Source organism: Phyllostomus hastatus, unplaced genomic scaffold (assembly GCF_019186645.2).
Source record: "Phyllostomus hastatus isolate PE091 unplaced genomic scaffold, TTU_PhHast_1.1 phas_contig_40, whole genome shotgun sequence".
NCBI lineage: Eukaryota > Metazoa > Chordata > Mammalia > Chiroptera > Phyllostomidae > Phyllostomus > Phyllostomus hastatus.
The window spans coordinates 69,801,763-69,820,621 of NW_025333872.1; the positions used below are offsets into that span (position 1 = coordinate 69,801,763).

The window sequence follows — 18,859 nt, forward strand, 5'->3', positions numbered from 1 at the left end:
GACATCCCAAAAGCTACTCCTTTCTTCCATTTTCTCCCGTCTCATTGGCTGCTTGACCCCAGAGCCATCTGGGCGCCCCTCCCCCTCCTGCTCCCAGGGCTCTCTCTGGGTGCAGATTCCCTCCTACTCGCCAGCTTCTTCTTTGACCCTTATTTCCCTTGGTCTTTCCATATTCACTAGGAAACATCTGTCTGAAAAGTGAATAACTTGGTTTGGTTTTATGATCCAGGTCAGCTTTTTTCAACCCGTTGCATCCCGTGGCACACATAAACTAATTACTAAAATTCTGCAGCACACCAAAAAATACATATTTTTGCTGATATGACAAGAAATAGGTATAATTTTGACTCATTCACACTGGGTAGCTATTGTTGTGTTGGCTATTGTCATTTTTTTATTTGACAGTCTAAGGGAAAGAGGTCAGTGCCCCTGGCTAAATAGCCAGGCATTGCATGTTTTAAAAATTCTTGCCCCACACCAGTGGAAAATCACCGGTCTGGATAATAGGATATTTATACTTGCTGAAAAAGAGGGATTGTGTAAATAAATAACATGTGGTGCTGTAATATGTAAACTCATTCCTTCCTGCTAACAAAAAGACAGTAATGGAATACTACATTAATAAAGTAATTTCAGTCCTGAAGAAGACCAAGGGGCATGTTTAAAACATTTCCTTAAAGCACAATAGTACAATTAGGACTGCAAGACTTGTGAGAGATGGAGAGGATGGAGGGATAAGGGACATTCCTAAACAACTGTTTTCATACAATATAAAGTCTTCTCAGAGGCACCAAATAATGCAAGTGTTCTAGACTAAGCAGGCAGCTTTGGGGGAATTTACTTGGGACCAGCATATATTGGAAGAAGATGCTATGTGCATATAAGAATTAGTTTTTTAAAAATCTATACAAAATATTTCTGTTTTCAGTTTCATTGGGATGTAATTGACATACCACACTGTGTAAGTTTAAATTGTGTGGCATAATGACTTACATTGTGAAGTGATGGACAAAACACTTTGTTGGTTTCTTTTAATTCCCTCAGGTTAGGTGTCTTTTGTTTCCCACTTTAATGACTCTTAGATATGTCTGAGATTTATGGGTATACAGTGTTCTTCCTGGCACTGTGTTCAAAACCCCAGGCTGGTCTTTCCATCTTGTTCCATTTGTCACTTACCACCTCCTGTCAAGTCTGTGTGCTGTGTCTCTGTGACCCACCCCCACTCCTCTCTGTTTGTACTGCCACGACTCCCAGGTCAGAGCCACAGAGGAGCACCTTCTGACCATCCATTCATCCGTCCAGTATTTACTGAGTTTCTCCAGACACTGGGGCACAAAGACAGTCTAGTGGGGATGTAGACCACATGAACAGATAGATCACTGAGGTACTAAATTCCTAAAACTCTTTTGAAAAAGCTACTATTACTTTAAATTTTGTACCTTTCTTATTCTCAGATATAAGTATTTTTAAAAGTGAGATAAATACTAGTTATATTTTGCCTTGTTAGGGCTAATTTTACCCACAGTAACAGCAAAAGCTTCAACTGCCCTTTGAAATACAAATTTTAAAATTTCTGTGCAACCTCTGATGGCTAAAGCTTCCATTGACAAGGGTCTCTTTATAGAGTTCATACACTTTTTTAAGAATGGCTGTTTGCTTTCAGAATAGTTCCACTCTGTGGTTAAAGATCTGTACATTCAGACCTATACTTGTGTATGTGTGTTCTTCCTGAACTCAGATTTAAGGGTCTGACTTTCCCTCTAATGAGTAGTAGCCAACCCATCATCCCCAAACAATGACTAGAAACAATCACTTCTGTGGATCGTCTTCTTTCTAAAGGTGTTTAGGAAAGGGAATTTTCAAAGTAAGGTGAGAAAGACGATGACTGTTTCGTGGGTGATAATGATACATAAACTGTTGTTCTGTTTTACTTCTAGCTACAAGAAGACACACGAAACCTTGAGCCACGCAGGGCAGAAGGCAACTGCTGCATTCAGCAATGTTGGGACAGCCATCAGCAAGAAGTTTGGAGACATGAGGTATTGTGGGAGGGAACTGTGGCTTCCTGAGGGTGGAGGGCATTACCTATGGGCTAGTCTGCCCAAGGTATTCTTTTTTTAATTGGATTAAAATATGATGTGGCAGTAATTGGTGATTGAGATAAATTATGATATTAGGACATTTTCTGACTGAAGATCAGCTTAGTGGGAGGCCTGATCCCAAAGACGCCTTTTCCCCTAGGATCTGACCTGGTGTGACCTGGTGTGACTAGAAGATAGAGGATGCCTTTAATCACTGGTGATTGGGAGGATTCAAAAGAATGGCACACACTGAATTTTAATTATTGTAATTTAAACAATAAGTTAAAATATGCACTCAGTGGAATATGCTCTGATAAACTACTTTAGTTACAGTTTTATATAATGTAAGCATTATTTTATTCCAAAAAGATACCTTATGGTATCTATATTTCTGGTGGTTTTCTTTCTTCACTTTGGCAATATTGTGAACATGTCAATAACTATCTATTACACCTTCATTTTTAATGACTCTGTTAGCTTCCAGTGCATAGCTATAGCAAAACTTCTGATCAAGTCCCCTTGCACATTTTAGTTCTTTTCATATTTCACTATTATATAAAATTAGGGTGAACTTCAAGATTTTGAACTGACAACCAAATGTCTTCACTATAGTCACCAGAAAAACATTGTAGTATTGACCATTTTTTTATATTATGTGCTAAGGAATTATATAGAATTGTTACTCTTATGTTTTTTGCTCATTTAAATACTCATCATAGTTTATTTTGAATTTAGCTCTTACGCTTATAAGATTTTTCTTTATAATAATAAATCAAGTTCAGATTTCTTTAGAAATCAAATTATTCTGTAAAAACTTTCAAAACACATTTTAAATTTCTTTTAAAAGGATCTGTGTATATTTTACTGGATTCTTAAACTGTTAGTTTTTAATTACTTTGCAGCTTTGATACCTAGAAATAAATATTTATATCTTTGTGTTTAAGTTATTTTGGCTTTAAATATTGCTAGATTGCATGCTCAATACTAATGCACCTTCTTAACAATTTGGCATTCATAAGGCTAGAGTTAAGTAAGTACATGCACATCAATCTGAGTGTTTTTACTAATAATGCAATAACAAAAGCCACTGACATTCTTCAGAGGCAGCATGTGGTTAACAGGTAAACCTTCTGGATTATTAATTAACCTTAATTTTATTACAAATACAATCTTCAATCATTTCAATGGCATTAAAACATTTATGTAAACTAAATTAATAATTTCTTAAATAGGGAAGACCCTATTATCTGTTTTATCTGAGGAAATAGATTTAGCTGTGTTTATAAAATTCATTCTCCACATACTTGAAACCTTTCACTTGAACACTGAGACCTCAGTGTTTCTATATCCTTAGGGGACCTTATAAACACCTCTGAATCTTGTTTAAAATACATATTTACAGATTGCACTTCTCACAGACTGTGCCTTAGTAGGCCTTGGGAGCAGTCTAGGAATCTACATTAGTAACAGCCTCACAAGCAATTGGACTTCAAGGGGTCAGGTTATGAGAAAGCCAGAGATAACTGAGCTCGTGTGTACCTGGGGGTTTTGTCAGTCATGAGATGGGGATAAGGGCAACTATGTTATCGAGTTCTTTTAAAAGTAGCAGAAGAGAGCCTGTCATGTATTCAGCACTCCATAAATGCTAATTACTGTGCTGATGGAGTGACCATCTCAGTTACATGTGGCCCCATATGACAGAAATGAGAAGGAATCCATTAACAGGAGCACACTGTATTTCATAAAAGCTTTGCTCTTCATTTTTCTAAGTAGTAACTGAATTTTTCGTATGCAATATGTTGACGTACTCGTGTTCACACACTAACTGGGTACTATGTTAAGGATGTGTTGACTGCCTCTCCTCCTGCTTCGGCGCAGCTCTGTTTTAGTGTAGCGGACAACCTGTTTCCCAGGGGTTCCAGACGTTTTGTTAACTGTTGCCCTATATAGAGGATACAACATTTTCATTATGAACTGTGGCTAAACATATTGGGAAATGCAGCTTGTTACTGGGCATTCAGGTAATGGCCCTATCATATTTCATAGGCCTCTATTTTCAGAGCTATAGTTTTCTCTAAGTATAATATATAACATTTTATATAAATGAGGATAAATCCTTGTGAAAGCAACAAGTTTTGCAAAGAATTTTTAGTTTTAAATTATGTTAAAAGAATAAAAAGCCTACTTGATAACTGCTTAAATTTACTCCAATAAATAGTCTTAAATGAGAAAAATTAATGTTTTTTGTTCCAATTAATTTTATAAAATGATAATGAGGAAGTTTAAAAATTGTATCATAAACATTTTGCTTTGCACCCCTTTTTGGTTTAAAAATGTACTATTCTATAGTTACATGGTAAAATGCATTTGTGCATCCTGAGAACAAATTTCTGAACTCATTCGAAAAGACTCAGATATCTGTGAAGAAAAACAGTACCTCCAGTTTTTCTTTAACATAATTCCAAGTTGGTATGTATAGATTTTGAAAACCTATTATTTGGGTCTTTTAATAATTGAGTGTAAAGCCCTATGTTATAATTTAATTTGAATGTTTTGTAAGAGTAAGTAGTATTTCCCAACCTAAGATTCTCATCCTTACCTGACTGCCATTAAGTGAGGTCCCCTTAGCCCAGTCGTGGAGTTTCTTAGTTGCTCAGTCTTCCATCCATGAAATAACATTGTTAAAAGCTACCTAACTAAAATGTTCCCTATGGAGTTAAAATGCAGTCACATTTATGAAAGTTCTCTGAAGAAATGCAAGCTGTTGGAATAATTTTTATAATATTGCCATCTTCCTGGAATTTCTCATTGAATTTGTTCAAACTGCCTGTGATCTAGTGCAGATGGAATCTTTGGGGGAGGCACACAATTTTATTAGAGAGTTTCACCATCATTACATATCCATGAGGATAATAGCTAGAAGCACAACTTGCAACAGGTTGGTAAAACAAGACACGTTAAAAAGTCAGTAGACTCAAAAAGTGTAGTGAATTACCACTTGCACTGGGGCTCTCGGGAAAGGGGACAATGGCCAGTGTGGTGGTTTATGTGCGTCCTGATGTGCTAACTCTGCTCCTGCTCTTCTCTCCTGTGCTGCCCCGGCTGCAGGTCTCACTCCATCGGGTAAGCGCTGCCTGTGAGGCCCTGCCTCTCCCCTGCCTCTCCCCTGCCCCTCCCCTGCCCAGCAGTCACGTCCCTTCCTTCCCAGAGCTCACTGTTTCTTTCACACCGTGGGTGTGCCTCAGCCAAAAAACCCAATCTTTTTCCTGAGAGTGTCCATGACCAGGCAGTTAGAGTAAAGGGCACCGGATGCACGTGGATTTATTTCAGCACGTATTTATCTCATTTCTCAGCCATTTACACCTGTGTCACTTGCTGAGCAATCTCTTACGAATCTCTTTTTCTGCATCGTTCCTTCCTATGTTAGCAGAGGCCGTCCACCTGAGAGAAGAAAAAAAGGATGTGGATATTGAGAGTTGTGTATTTCTAGAAAATTTCTAGAAAGTAAGGTCAAGAATCAGAAAATTACTTGTCATGTTTTTTGAACATCTGGTAACCATTTCTCATGGGGATGGTTCAGCTTGGACTAGATTCTTAGACCTTCTGAAGTTGAAGAGGGAGAAAAAGTTCCTGGAGAAGCACATGTGTTAGGAAGTGTGTGGACATCAGGCCAGGCCTCTGAATTAATTTTTTAAATTTTTTAGTTGGAATTTCATTATATACTTTTTAAAAATTTGTATTTAAAGAAATTAATAGATTAATAATGCTGATTCATTTGTTTTAGTAATTATGTTTTAATGTAATTTCTGAAGCAATATTTTGCCTATCATTTCCAAACAGAATGTCTAAGGTAGGACCATAAGAATCCCCTGAATTTCTTTGTCCTTTTTTGTTTGAATTCTAGTCAAGTGCCGCCCATAGTAATGACCCCACTGGATATTGATGGGGAGGGATGATGAGTTGGATCCCTTCCCAGTTCGCTTCTTGGGAGGAGAGAAAGCAGGGATGGTGTTAGAATGTGTAATGGGGTAGCACCAGCCCAGGAAAATGGACTTCATTTTGCTTCCTTCCTCCACCCAGCCTGATTACTGAGTGGAAGTCACGTAGAAATGGCGGGCAATTAATTTCAGGGGAAGTGAGTCAGCTACGGTTGGATTGAGGTGAGAAGGCTGAAAGTCTTCGAGTTCTCGGAAGTGTTGCTGTGTGTACCGATGTTACAGAATGGACTGGAGTCCCTGCAGGAGTCCCTGCTCCCCTGTCTGACTGTGTGAATTCTGTTTGCCTGGCGTGCGTTTCCTTGATTGTCTTGGAATGTTAGCTACAGATATTCCTCTGGAGAGTTTCTCTACAATGGAACGATTACCTTTTACCTGCCCAGCTCCACTTCTTGGATAAGGCTTTCTGTCTTCTTGACCAGGAGAAGGAAGTGGAGAAGGAGCTGGACCTTAAGAGGATGTGCAGAGGCTGCTGGGCTGACCTGGAGGAAACCAAACATCCTCCTCAGATTTCCTGGCCTCCAGGGAACCTACAGGAAATAAAATAATATGCAACTATGGAACACCTGCTCTTCCTTTAGACCCTTGGAACCGACAGGGGCCCATGCTACCCGATGAAAACAGATATCATCTCGGTGGGGTGGGCAGCAAATACTTCAGAGAGTTGAGACTGCTGTTTTAGAACTGTGAACAGGGAGTTGCTCACGTACTTATATTGTGCTATCTTTTTTCTTTCTTTTCTTCCCTTTAATCTGCTTTTGCCCCGAAGCTACTCCATCCGCCATTCCATAAGTATGCCTGCTATGAGGTAACGTGTGTAAATTACTTTACATGATATTAATGCCGAATATGTATGCAGCGTTAGTTTATTGATATTTACTTCGTGATTTTTTTCTCCTTTATGTGAAAGGAAGTGCCATGACCTACTTTATTCTCAATTTTGGTGGTCCTCAGGAGAAAAGACTGACAACTCCGTATAAGTATTAAAGGTGCTTTGAGCTTGGGCTTTTGACCAGACACACTAGCTTGAATCCAGCCGCTCCTGATGTGTGAGACCTGAGACAAGTTGTTTAACTCACCTCAGTCTTCAGGCTCTTCTGGGCACTGACTGTGTGGGAGAAACAAGACTTCCTTCGTGTAGTTGTGAGATGTAAACCAAGTAACCTGTGTTGTAAAACACTTAGGACAGGGCCTAGAACATTCTGAGCACACTTGCAAATGTGGAAATATGTTTCTTATACCCCCAGAATTAAATACAAGCCTGGAAGAAAACTTAAATGAAAGGATAGGAGATTAAGAGCACTACAGTTTTCGGAAGGATATCATTAGGATTTTTTAAGGTATAGATGAAGGTGAGGTATCCATTGAACAATAAGATTATTGGCTAGTTGAAAAACTGAGAAAGATTTTTTCTGCTTCCAGTTTGCTCAACTTTGTGATACAGCAGGTAAAATCAAGCTGATAATAATAGAGTCCATGAAAGTTAGATTGGAAATCTGAGGATACAGGTTGCAGGCCAACTCTGCCAAGAATGAACTTTGCAGCCTTGAAAAACTCACCTCAGTTATATCAGTTTCATCATGTTTTTAACAAGATGGGCTAGAACCAGATTTACTGCTCTTCCCATGATGCTTGCCTTGGGTTGCCATGGCGATGATGTGGTGGGTAGGAATCAAGCCCCTGGGACCCTCCCCGACTTCAGTTAAATCTGTGCCACTTCTACCTGCTTTGCATCATATATCATGGTGTAGATACATTGCAGGGGGGGTTCAGTTACTCTAAAGAGTTTGAAAGCATTGAAGCCAAGTTCTTTTTGGTGTTATTTGCAGTGCTAGAAGTTGCTAGTTGTATATGATATAATTAAATCTGAGTAAACAGTTTCTCCCGGTTCTCTAGCATGTATTCTATGGTAATTTAATTAGAAGAATGTCTGTTTTATTCTGTCCAGTGAAGTCTCTTCCACACTGGGGTTATTTGGCTACGTTGGGAATTTAATCACAGTATCCACTCTCCCTGATTCGGTGGTGGAGAGCACAGATTCAGGATTGCTTTGTCTGTGTTTGAGTAACTCGCTCCCTCTGGCATAAGAATGCCCAGACTGGGTACTGTAACCTGAGGGTCCAAGCTCTTTACTTGTCAAAGTTTAATTCTGGAGCTTGCAAAAAAAAATCAAAATGATTTTGCTCTGTGAACCAGGAATTCATCTAGTGGTTTATGAGTCAAATTCAGCTCCCATAAAGTTGCCTGAAAGTAACTTTTAAGAAAACGATTTTACTCACCTCACATATCCCCATGAAACATTAGGTAAACTGTCTGCCCAGGTGTGGTCTAATGTGACTGACGAGGACCTCAGTCACGTGAGCAGGCTTGGCCAAACAGAGCTTGCAGGGGAAGTCAGATGCCAATAAGTGTCTACTTTTGAGACATTCAAGTATAATTTCACTAATATTTCCTGATGAAACAGAAGTATTATGGAGGATCACTCATGGGAATCTGACTCATGTTTGAATCAATTACAACATGTGATACCATGCTCCAGCCCTCTGAGCACGCCATTGTGAATTCATGCAGCCAGAACACAAACGCATTACTGACCATCTGGAGCATCGGGGTCTTGGCAGACATCCCTAGCAAAGCCAAATGCACCAAAAACATACCCTCGGCATTCTTTTCCTGTTGATAGTATTAGAGCCGTGCTTCATCCCACACCACACAATGAAGCCTGTGTTTTATAGCCATCCTCCTTTCTGAAGTTTCTCCAGGCCATTCTTCTTATTTAATATTTTCTGCACTCACGAGAGAATCCTAAGTGACTTACCAACTGAATTATTTTATCTGAAAACAATGACAATCATTGTTGCTAAAAGCTGACATGGATACAAGATTTAAGACACATTTTTGCCCTGGCTGGTGTGGCTCAGTGGATTGAGCACTGGCCTGTGAACCGAAAGGTCGCCAGTTTGATTTCAGGTCAGGGCACATGTGTGGGTTGTGGCCAGGTCCCCAGTTGGGGGCATGTGAGAGACAGCTGATCGGTGTTCCTCTCCCTCCCTTCCCCTTCCTCTAAAAATAAATAAATAAATAAAGCCTTAAAAAAAGGTTTGCCTTAGATGATTAACTTAATTATTTTAAAAAGACACATTTTTAGTTCAGTTCTCATTTCTTTAGTTGGACTTGGTGATACCAATTTTAATGGTAATGTCATTAAATTACATCATATGGCCAAATCCAGTATAGGAAACCAAAAAGCAACAAACAAAGTATTTAACACTTATAGTTACAAATGGTATAGAGATTATGTAATACAATGATGAGTCACAGATAAAATGTCAATAGACCGTGAAGGTTCTCTCTGATAAGTGAACAGATAGGTATATCCTCTTCAGAAAGAAAAATCCCATATGCAAATAATATCATTTTGACAAGTAACATTCAACTTATAATAATCAAAGCATTGACTTTCAGAAACACTACTCTATGGAAGTTGACCAAGTGATTATTTTGAAGGCATTGAAAAAAAATACTTACAAATCTTTTATTTCTTGACCTACTTCTGTCTTGTCTCACATTCACTGAAATAAATGACTTTAACGTTCCAGGTGGGAAATCTCAGCCACTCTTTAGATAAACTTTGCATGCTAACAAAAAATAAAAAAGAACTGGGCAAAGAGTGTTGTGAGAGAAATGATTTGTAAATGAAAAAGTAAGCTTTGACTCCTTTGACTCACTGATCATGCCTCACGCTGCACGGTGGAATTTGGACATTTGTACCAGTGAAAAATGCTGTATTATTCTACAGTTGAGTATCTATTTTACTTAGAAAAACTCCATGTCAAGTCATGGTTTCTGGATGTTAAAACATGGTTGGTGTAGGTGGCAAACCGGCAGCTAGCTCTGGTGTGGAAGAGAAGTTCACAAGAGCGGAAGTCAGACAGCACAGTTACTAGGACAGGTAGGTCTTTGGAGCTGACATCTCTTTTTTTGTTATTTTAGGAATTCTCCTACTTTCAAATCATTTGAGGAGAGGGTTGAGACAACTGTCACAAGTCTTAAGGTACAGATGAAGTGAATTTTATGTCATTGGGGCCATTGAATCAGGACAGCAGTTAGTCCCAAAGAGGAGGCTGCCAGCATCTGGTGCTGTGGAGAAGGCAGCCTTGCACAGAGTCATCGTCACATAAAATCTATAAAGAAAACCAGGGTTAAATAGTATTTCTGTGTCCTTACAAAGTTGTCCATATAAACCACCAGGAATGAATTGTTCATTGAAGTGCCTTCACTGGTTCCATTTTCCAGCAGTTTCTAGTGGTGTGGGCTCATGCTTCTGCTTGTCAGCATCATCACTTGAGTGACCAGTGGAAGCCACCAAATTGCCCCCGTGTATAGGGAAAACTTTTGATAGGGAGGGACATACAATATCTCAGACATTTCTATTGTTAGAATATCTAGTTTCAAAACAAAAGGCTCAAAAAATCTTAGGAGTCAATTTCTCAACATCTGATTCTCAGCCTAAGACATTCCAAAGAGGATGGATTCTGTTGCTTTGTAGACAAGTTCTGACATAGGAGAAGTTGTGCCTTTTAGGTTTTCTTTAGAAGAAGGAGCTATGAAGAAGCAAAAGAAGAATAAAGAGCAACCTATATTCATTTGCTTTTAGGAAACTGGTAAGCTCGAGGCTCTCATGTGATTTTATGATTTAGGTGTGTGGCCCACATGCTCAGCTTCTCTTTCTCGCCTCACTGGGATGGGAGGTGCAGAGCCTGTGTGCTCCTCTACCATGCACAACACTAACCCAGCCACCTGGAACTGGACTGCACCAAGACTCCCTCAAAGCAGGCAATTGTCCATGGGCTTAATAAGACTCACATCCCACCTGCTTCCTAAGTCACAGTCAATGCCTAGTTCCTCTTTTTCTGCCCACCCAAGCAATGGAGAACAGCTAATGACCATGCTTTGTGTAAAGCCTCCCACTCCCTCAGTAATAACAAACCTCTCATTCCTTTTTTCCTCCAGATGAAATAATGGATGTCTAACCTTTCTTTATATAGCTTATTTTCCACATAGTTTACTTTTCTGTCCTAAATCTTTTATAAAATTTCTGTGGTTTTCTTTAATTGTGGATCCTGAGGCTGTTTCCTGCTGAGGAAATGACTCAGGAATCAGTAAGGATGAGTGAGACTCCTTGCGGGTCGGTATGCTGCACGTCCTTTCTCACACACTGCTTCAGGCTTGATTTTTAAACAAAAAGACAAGATACGTGTCCTTGTTTCTTTCTGTCCTTTCCACCAGTTATTTTATTATGAGAGATTAGGAAGCCCAATTCATTAGTCAAATAAAATCTTTTACAAAGAACGATTATAATTTGGGGGACAAAGTGGCACATCCTTGGGTGAAAAACTGTTATGAAGGGAAGGGTCCAGGAGGGGGTTATTGTTCACGTTTGTGCTTACGTAGGTCCGTGCCTGCAGTGTGTCCTCATTAACCCCACATGGTTAGGAAACTCCTTTATTTCACGCCTCTTCGCCAAACCACTTTATTCCAAGTGGTTCCCTCCTTCTGTATTTTTCTGTTTTGATGTGAGAAAATCAAAAACTAAGTAGGAGAGAAGAATGAAACAAAGCCCAGAAAAAAACATCAGTAATTGTTATTGATCTGATTCAGTACTGTGTGGAACTTCTATTGCAAAAAAGAATGCAAGTTAAATAGAGAAGAATGGGAACTATTAATAGAGCAAATTATATTGGGTTAATCTTGTTCCTCTCAGGAAAGAAATAAGCATGGTAAAAAAAAAACCCACATAATTGAAAGCCACCTACCCCCTTCCTCCCAGTGCTAAAATCACACCGATTAGAGGAGAAATCAATGCTCTATGCCAGAGCTCTGTAAACTAAGGCATGTTGATCAAATCTAGCTGTCACCTACTTTTGAATGGCCTATAATCTAAGAATGATTTTTACACTTCTTTAATGGCTGAAAAAAAAGAAGGAAAAATACTATTTATGAAAACCAAATTACAAGATATTCACACTTTGGTGTCCATTCAGTCTTTTTGAAAGCCATGTTCATTCACCTATGCTGTTTTTTGCTGCTTTCAACAATGCCTAATTTGAGTATTTGTTGATTCCCAAGCCTAAAATATTTATCTGTCACTTTCCAGAACAAATTTCTCAACCTCAAGCAGATGAAAAAATTCAACTTAGTAATTGAATTTAAAAAGGTAGAAAGGGATTTTAGTGACAATTGGAGAAAAGTGTGTTTGTTTTGCAATGATCGAACTAATTCTAAACCTGGTTAAGATTTAAAAGGACAGACCAGGCAGCAGGCGGATACCTTCACTCCCCAGTGAGGTTTATGTTCCTGTGAGGGATCGCTTCGGTGACAGTGAGGTGCAGGCCGCAGTTTGAGAATAGCAATATTATCTGTTCTTTGCCTTTCTTTTCCTCAGAGTGTTTTTTCATATGGTTAATAGTTAAAGAAAGGCCAATGCGACTATTAATAAGATTTTCTTTTTTAAAAGATTTTATTTGTTTTTAGAGATGGGAAGGGAGGGAGAAAGAGAGAGAGAGAGAAACATCAATGTGTGGTTGCCTCTGGCATGGACCCCACTAGGGACCTGGCCTGCAACCCGGGCATGTGCCCTGACTGGGAATCGAACCTGCAACCCTTTGGTTCGCAGTCTGTGCTCAATCCACTGAGCTACACCAGCCAGGGCTATTAATAAGACTTTCACTAAGCATTCTGGATAACTAAGTATTCTTCTGAAGACCTTTTAGTATGGAATTTTTCAAAATAATATTTCACTTTAATAAAAGACTGTGTACCATATTTCTTAATTATAAATTGATTTCTTCCTGAGTCCATTCTTATTAGCCATTAACAAGTACATCAAAAAGGAAGCTTGTAAAACAGTATAACTTTGCATTTTAAGGGATATACCTCCTATAAAAGCCAACTGCCTAAAAGAGATTACAAAGTAACCAGTGCTTAAGACTAGAATCATCTTTAACTCGGAGACCAGAGATTATGTTCAGTTGAAACACTCTGCCTTTTCAAGAGACATTTGTCAGAATTGCATTTGCCTTGTTAAACCTCAAGTAGAAAACCTAAGCTAAAGTCACTTAAAAATGTACACACATTTGTAAAATTGAAGGAATCTATCTAAATCCAGGTGTTTTTGTTAATTAAAACCTTTCTCTGGGTGAGTGAGGAGATGGTGCCAATCCACAGATCTGATTATGTTCCTGAAGGGACTGAGAATCTTAAATATAGAAGAGGCAAAGAGAGGGTTCATAAAATTGTACAAAATGAAAGTTTCTATTCCAATCCCAGAACCCAAGTATGAATGACATCCTAGTCCTCTGCTAAACCAAACTAACTTCTTTACATCCTTTACAAACCCTCTCAAGGAAAGAAAAAAAAGGTATTGCTGAACTTGAAAATAATCAATACTATGAAAACATGACAGTAATGAACTACACTTTTGTGTCTACCCTTTCAGACGAAAGTAGGCGGGACGAACCACAGCGGAGGCAGCTTTGAAGAGGTACTCAGCTCCACGGCCCACGCCAGCGCGCAGAGCTCGGCGAGCGGCCCCCGGCGGGCAGAGGAGGAACTGCAGTGCTAGGGCTGCCAGCCCGCCCCAGTCTGCAGAGGCCATTGCCCCACGCACACCGGGTATGAAGACCAAAATCCCACTGAGAAATTGCAGGCCTTGACCTTCAAATAGGCTCTCCACAAAGTTTAATAAAATGGTTTCCACTTTTATTTGTGTGGATAATGGACCACTTGACCACACTCTTCAGTATTCACAGATCATCCGTCATCTTTTAAAATGTCCTGATTTGAGCGGGTACACATTTGGTCATGACCCTTCTCTGTGTGTAATTCAAACTTATTTTCCAGACATGAGCTATTAATTACTTGCTGTGATTTTTGCTTGGGTGCCGTTACCATGTGCATGTCTTTGAAGGCTGAGCGAGCACCCCTTTTCCCTTCAGTCAGTCCACCGGAGTCCGTCTGTCCTCCAGCAATGGGATGACACCTGGAAATTTCACCAAACTGCTTGCAGTCCCCCTCACCTACATCAGTTACATCTGTTATTTAAGCAATTAAAATAACTGACTTTAATGATGACTTTAAGTTCTCTTAATTTCTTTAAGTCTTCAGGGATATTTATGACCTTAAAAGGTGGTAGCTGTAATTCTATAGACACTATTTTAAATGAACTTCTGCTAATCTGGTGAACATGAAAGAGGATATGTAAGTATAAGCTCAGCTACTTTAGGATGCTAAAACAATCTTCAATTCTAAAATTCTCTCTAATCTACATACAGTAGTAATTAACTCAGGTTAACTGCTAAATATGTAAGGGATATCAGCAAAGGGAATACAGTAGCTAGAAAATGGGAGAATCCAACGTGTGGAACCCTTTACAGTTTGCAAAATCGCGCACATGAGTGAAAAAGGCATTATGTTAACATAATCAGATTTCTTCAGTAATGTTTAACTTCCACATTATATGCTTCTCTTTTCTTCTAAATGGGTAACAGAGATACATCCCATACATTCATTTTTTAAATGCACACAGACTAGATCTTCTAACAAAAAAATCCCAATTTAGGTATATATTTAAATATATGTATTTGTAACATATAATCCATGTAATACACATGTAGCCTATATATATAGTTAGTATGTTTACTGTTCATATTTTTAAATTTATTAAGTAGCAGTGGACATAGTGAAATAAAACCAATCTGAAAAATTCTATTCTAATAATGAAACAGGACGATCTGTATGCCTGATGGAAAATTGAGTTGATTCAGGGCCACATAATCTCTCAGGCCAGGACTCTTAGCAGACACAGGTATGGGTGCCGTAAACTTGAACCAAAGTGGGTAAATGTGAGCAGAGAAGCCCTGCCAGTAGGATCACTGGTGTTCTCCCTGATTTATCCTTCTAGTCTGTTGGTGGAAGCCAAACCACATTCCACTGGCTTGTGACCGTGTTGCTCATCACCTGGTGCATGTGGGTACTCCTCTCTGCCCATCTGCAGTTGCCTAGTGTGTTTGAAATGGTCATCTTTTGTAAACTCACCACCAACTTTTTTTTTTTACTACATTCAGGATACTGCATTGTCTTGTAGAAAAAGCAGAATTATGGTACTGTAAGCAAATATCTTCATTCACCAACTGATTTCTGCACACAGTGGTCTCAGACTCACAATCAGAAAACACAGTATCAAAACTGGATAAGAAAACAATCAAGAACGTTAGTGTTGATGCCTCAGAGCTGCAAATATATTTAGCAATTTATTTAAACCACATTCTTCATCAGTTTTGTACAAGCTATATTCATGTCACCTCTATTAATTGAGAAGTTTTCAATTATTCACACTGTTATCTGTAGTAATTGGACTCTTACACAAGATCGCAAGGAAAGCTTCCCAAGGACCCATGCATGGGAAACTGTGGTGTGGCAAAATTTGAGTGGAAATAGAAGCTGCCCCCTGGGTTCCCAATGTCCCACCTCCTTCCATCCCAGCATGGAAAAAGTCCAACCATGTCTTCAGCAAGGCCAAAACAAAAGCCAGTGTCCAGAGTTTCTGTTTTGTATTGAAGCTCAGTCCTTTGGAGCCCACACATTCCCCCACCGCCCCAGGAGCTGCTACATCAGAATGGCTGTGTGCTCCCGGCAAGAGAAAGTGTGTGAATGTGTTACAGAGAGGGAAAACTTTGTTTCCCTGGTATTATATTTGCTTGGGTTTGGGGTGGACTAGGTGCTGCTTCAAAATAACCCAATGAATTTTCCAAGCTTTTGTGTGCCTTCTGAGGGGTCCACCTCCCAACCAATCCCTTTTCCCCCGAGGCTAGACTGACAGACCTCCTTGGTCAAGCACCTTCCTCTAAACCCTCCAACAAACAGTACCAGAGCAGGGAAGGGGGTGGGGAGGGATGGGTATTAATCCCCTGGGTGGAGCAGTGCTATGGTCCCTGGGGTGTGAAGCTGTAGCTTCCTGGTAAATAAACTAGGCTTGTACTCCTAGTATATTAAGCTCAATATCCAATTCCCTTTGCTGTCTTTCCTTTATTAACATCTACCTAATTACGTACAGTAATAATTCTGATCTGGGAACGATATAACAGCTATGACATGAGTAGTCTTTTTTCATTTTGTATATGAATGAGCCACATCATTGATTAGAAAAATCAAATCACTTCCTGGTAGGTAGGTAATCTTAGGCTAGAGGTTTCATTTCCTCACTGCCTGATCAGTCAAGAGCTGCCTGTCTCTCCCTCACTTACATGTACAAGTTCACATACAGTAAGTTAAAGTGCTCCTCAAGTGATAAAACATTTGCACGCAGTGGACATAGCCTTTTACTAGCAAACCAAAATTTCTGGTCAGGACCATGTATACAAAATGATACCACAACAAAAGATGTACACTAGTCTCCTTATTCAGTTTCTCTTTCTGCAGGTTCAGTTACCTGCAACCGACCTCAGTCCACAAATATTAAATGCAAAATTCCAGAAATAAACAATTCGTAAGTTTTAAGTTGTATATCATTCTAAGCAGCTGATGAAATCTCAAGTCATTCCTCTTTGCCATGCCAGACACATGAATCACCTCTTTGTCCACATCTCCACACTGCATTTGCTCCCCGCCCACTAGTCACTAGTAGTTTTCTATCGGATGGATTGCCTTGGTGTCACAGCACTTGTGTTTAAGTAACCTTTATTTTACTTAATACGGCCCCAACAGACAAGAATGATGATGTTGGCAATTTGGATATGCCACAGAGAAGCCATAAACTGGATATATACATAGGAAAAAACAGTATATATAAGGATACTATCCAGTTTCTGATATCCAATAGGGGCCTGGGAACACACAAGGGGGGACCATAGTATCTCAATAATCAAAAATTCCAATGTGAACTGTGTTTACAAATAAACTTTTTTTAAAGGCAAGCCATCTATAAATTAAACATTTTCTACTTTTTAAATGCAATTGCTCTGAGGACAAATATTATAAATTTATGCTGCAACTTTATTTTAAACTCACATCTCATAAAAACTACAACTGTTGGTAGGTTATGTCAGCAAAGAAATCTCCATGTTACCCCAAATGACACAATTTCTTGTAAGTCTGCTCTTGAACCATTGAAAACAGAACTGTGTGCTTTATTGTGGAATGTCTTGATATGCCAGCTTTCCGTGGTCAACGTGAGGACCCCAGAATGTGAGCTGCTCTTCTGCCACTGAATATTGTTCCAGAGCTACCTGTCAGCTTGACATTCGTTGAACTTTACTATAAAATGGTGCATAAGGTTGCAAACGTCAGTCTCAACACTCTCCTCTCACTTATTATCAAATTGGAGTGTGGGTGGATGTAATAAAGGAAGATGGTAATAGTAAGTGATTTAAATATAAAATGTAAAGCAACTTCAAACCTGGTGTTCAAATATAATTTCAAACTATTATCTGGCAAAATCTTATGGTTACTTCTGATAATCTTTAAGAATGGTGCAATCCTTGACATTTTTACTTGACTTAATATATTATCAAGAGTATGTGTTAAGGTAAACCAAAAATTATCACAAATCTCCCACAGAAATCACCCTCAATCTCACTTTGAATATGAAGACTAGCTAATTAAATAAAAATGCTGGATCCTGAGGATGCTTTTTCACAACACACTTCATCAGTCATTTATCCCAGAGCCTGTATTACAGACTTGCAGATAAACAGGTTAGACATTCTGTTAGGGTCAACATTTTTTCAAATACAAGGGCATTGAGAATTATGTAACAGCTAATGAAAGGCTAGCCCGCAAGGGAAAACAAGGAATTGTTTTTGGGGAAGAGCCGCCCACCCCCAGTCGGCCCCAGGGACTGGGCAGGGAGCACTGGCCTGAGCTGTGCCCCCTGCGACCCTACCCTTCCGCCCTCTTCCTTTTGAGTGAGGTAGTTTCTCTTCCTCATGACAAGGAGGTAACAAACAGTATTTTTTTAGTTCATGTTGGAGGAGGTCATTGAGTGGACGTTAACTCCTAGCTGACTTGCAAGCTGGACCTGGGCAGTCAGAGGCTTCTCACTCACATCCATCCTGGGAATGTTGGTTCTGGCCACTGTTCCCATACTAGGAGCTCTTTCAAGGACACAGCCTTGAGAGTAATGCCTTGTTGGGACCATCTGGATGGTATACATGACTGAGCCCAAAAAGAAGCTTCTAGTAAACAAACTTAAAAGATTGTGGCATGCAGGTGCAGAGATTTACTCATCTTGTGACCACCCCAGGTGAGCCCCATATGCAAGTTCCACTGCTTATTAAACCTGCCACCTGTCAGTCTGGAGTGGTCTGCGTCCTTCTCTGGACCCTCCTTTCTCTCCATGTATGGCAGCCAGTTTGTGAATCAAGAGCTCAACCCAGGAATAATTATTTCCTCTGCATCACAATGACAGGGCTTGATATTCAGAAAACCAATTCCAGGCAAGTAGCATGAATCTTCCAAGAAAAATACACTTTTTAAGTGATAATGCTCATATATTTGTAGACATTAACTAATGAATAGCTATTTTCATTGATCTTCATTTTGTTCTTATGATATTTTATCTATAGCACCATCACATTTTCATTGTTTTTAAACATATTACCTCAGTAAGGAAGGTTTGGGCCTGTGTAAACCCCCACTTGGTTGGTAAAGGGAAACCTAGATAATGATTAAGTGGCCGGTGTTAAATCTGACCCAGTAAAATGACTCCAAAGTCTCTCCATAAAT

General features: G+C 39.4%; 1 protein-coding gene across 9 annotated transcripts in view; it reads left to right on the forward strand.

Annotated features, from left to right (window-relative positions):
- The window catches only part of TPD52L1 (TPD52 like 1), a 72,157-nt gene extending 57,954 nt beyond the window's left edge, over positions 1-14,203 (forward strand). For 2 of the 9 annotated variants that reach the window (XM_045844232.1, XM_045844231.1), the window contains 5 exons: positions 1,938-2,039; positions 5,190-5,204; positions 6,846-6,884; positions 10,070-10,130; positions 13,575-14,203. In XM_045844232.1, coding sequence (XP_045700188.1) covers positions 1,938-2,039; positions 5,190-5,204; positions 6,846-6,884; positions 10,070-10,130; positions 13,575-13,700 — 343 coding nt within the window. In that variant the 3' untranslated portion in view covers positions 13,701-14,203. Of the gene's footprint in view, positions 1-1,937; positions 2,040-5,189; positions 5,205-6,845; positions 6,885-10,069; positions 10,131-10,660; positions 10,741-13,574 lie in introns of all 9 variants that reach the window. The other 7 variants (XM_045844236.1, XM_045844233.1, XM_045844237.1 and 4 more) reach the window with 7 other exon arrangements.
- Positions 14,204-18,859: the final 4,656 nt, after the last annotated feature.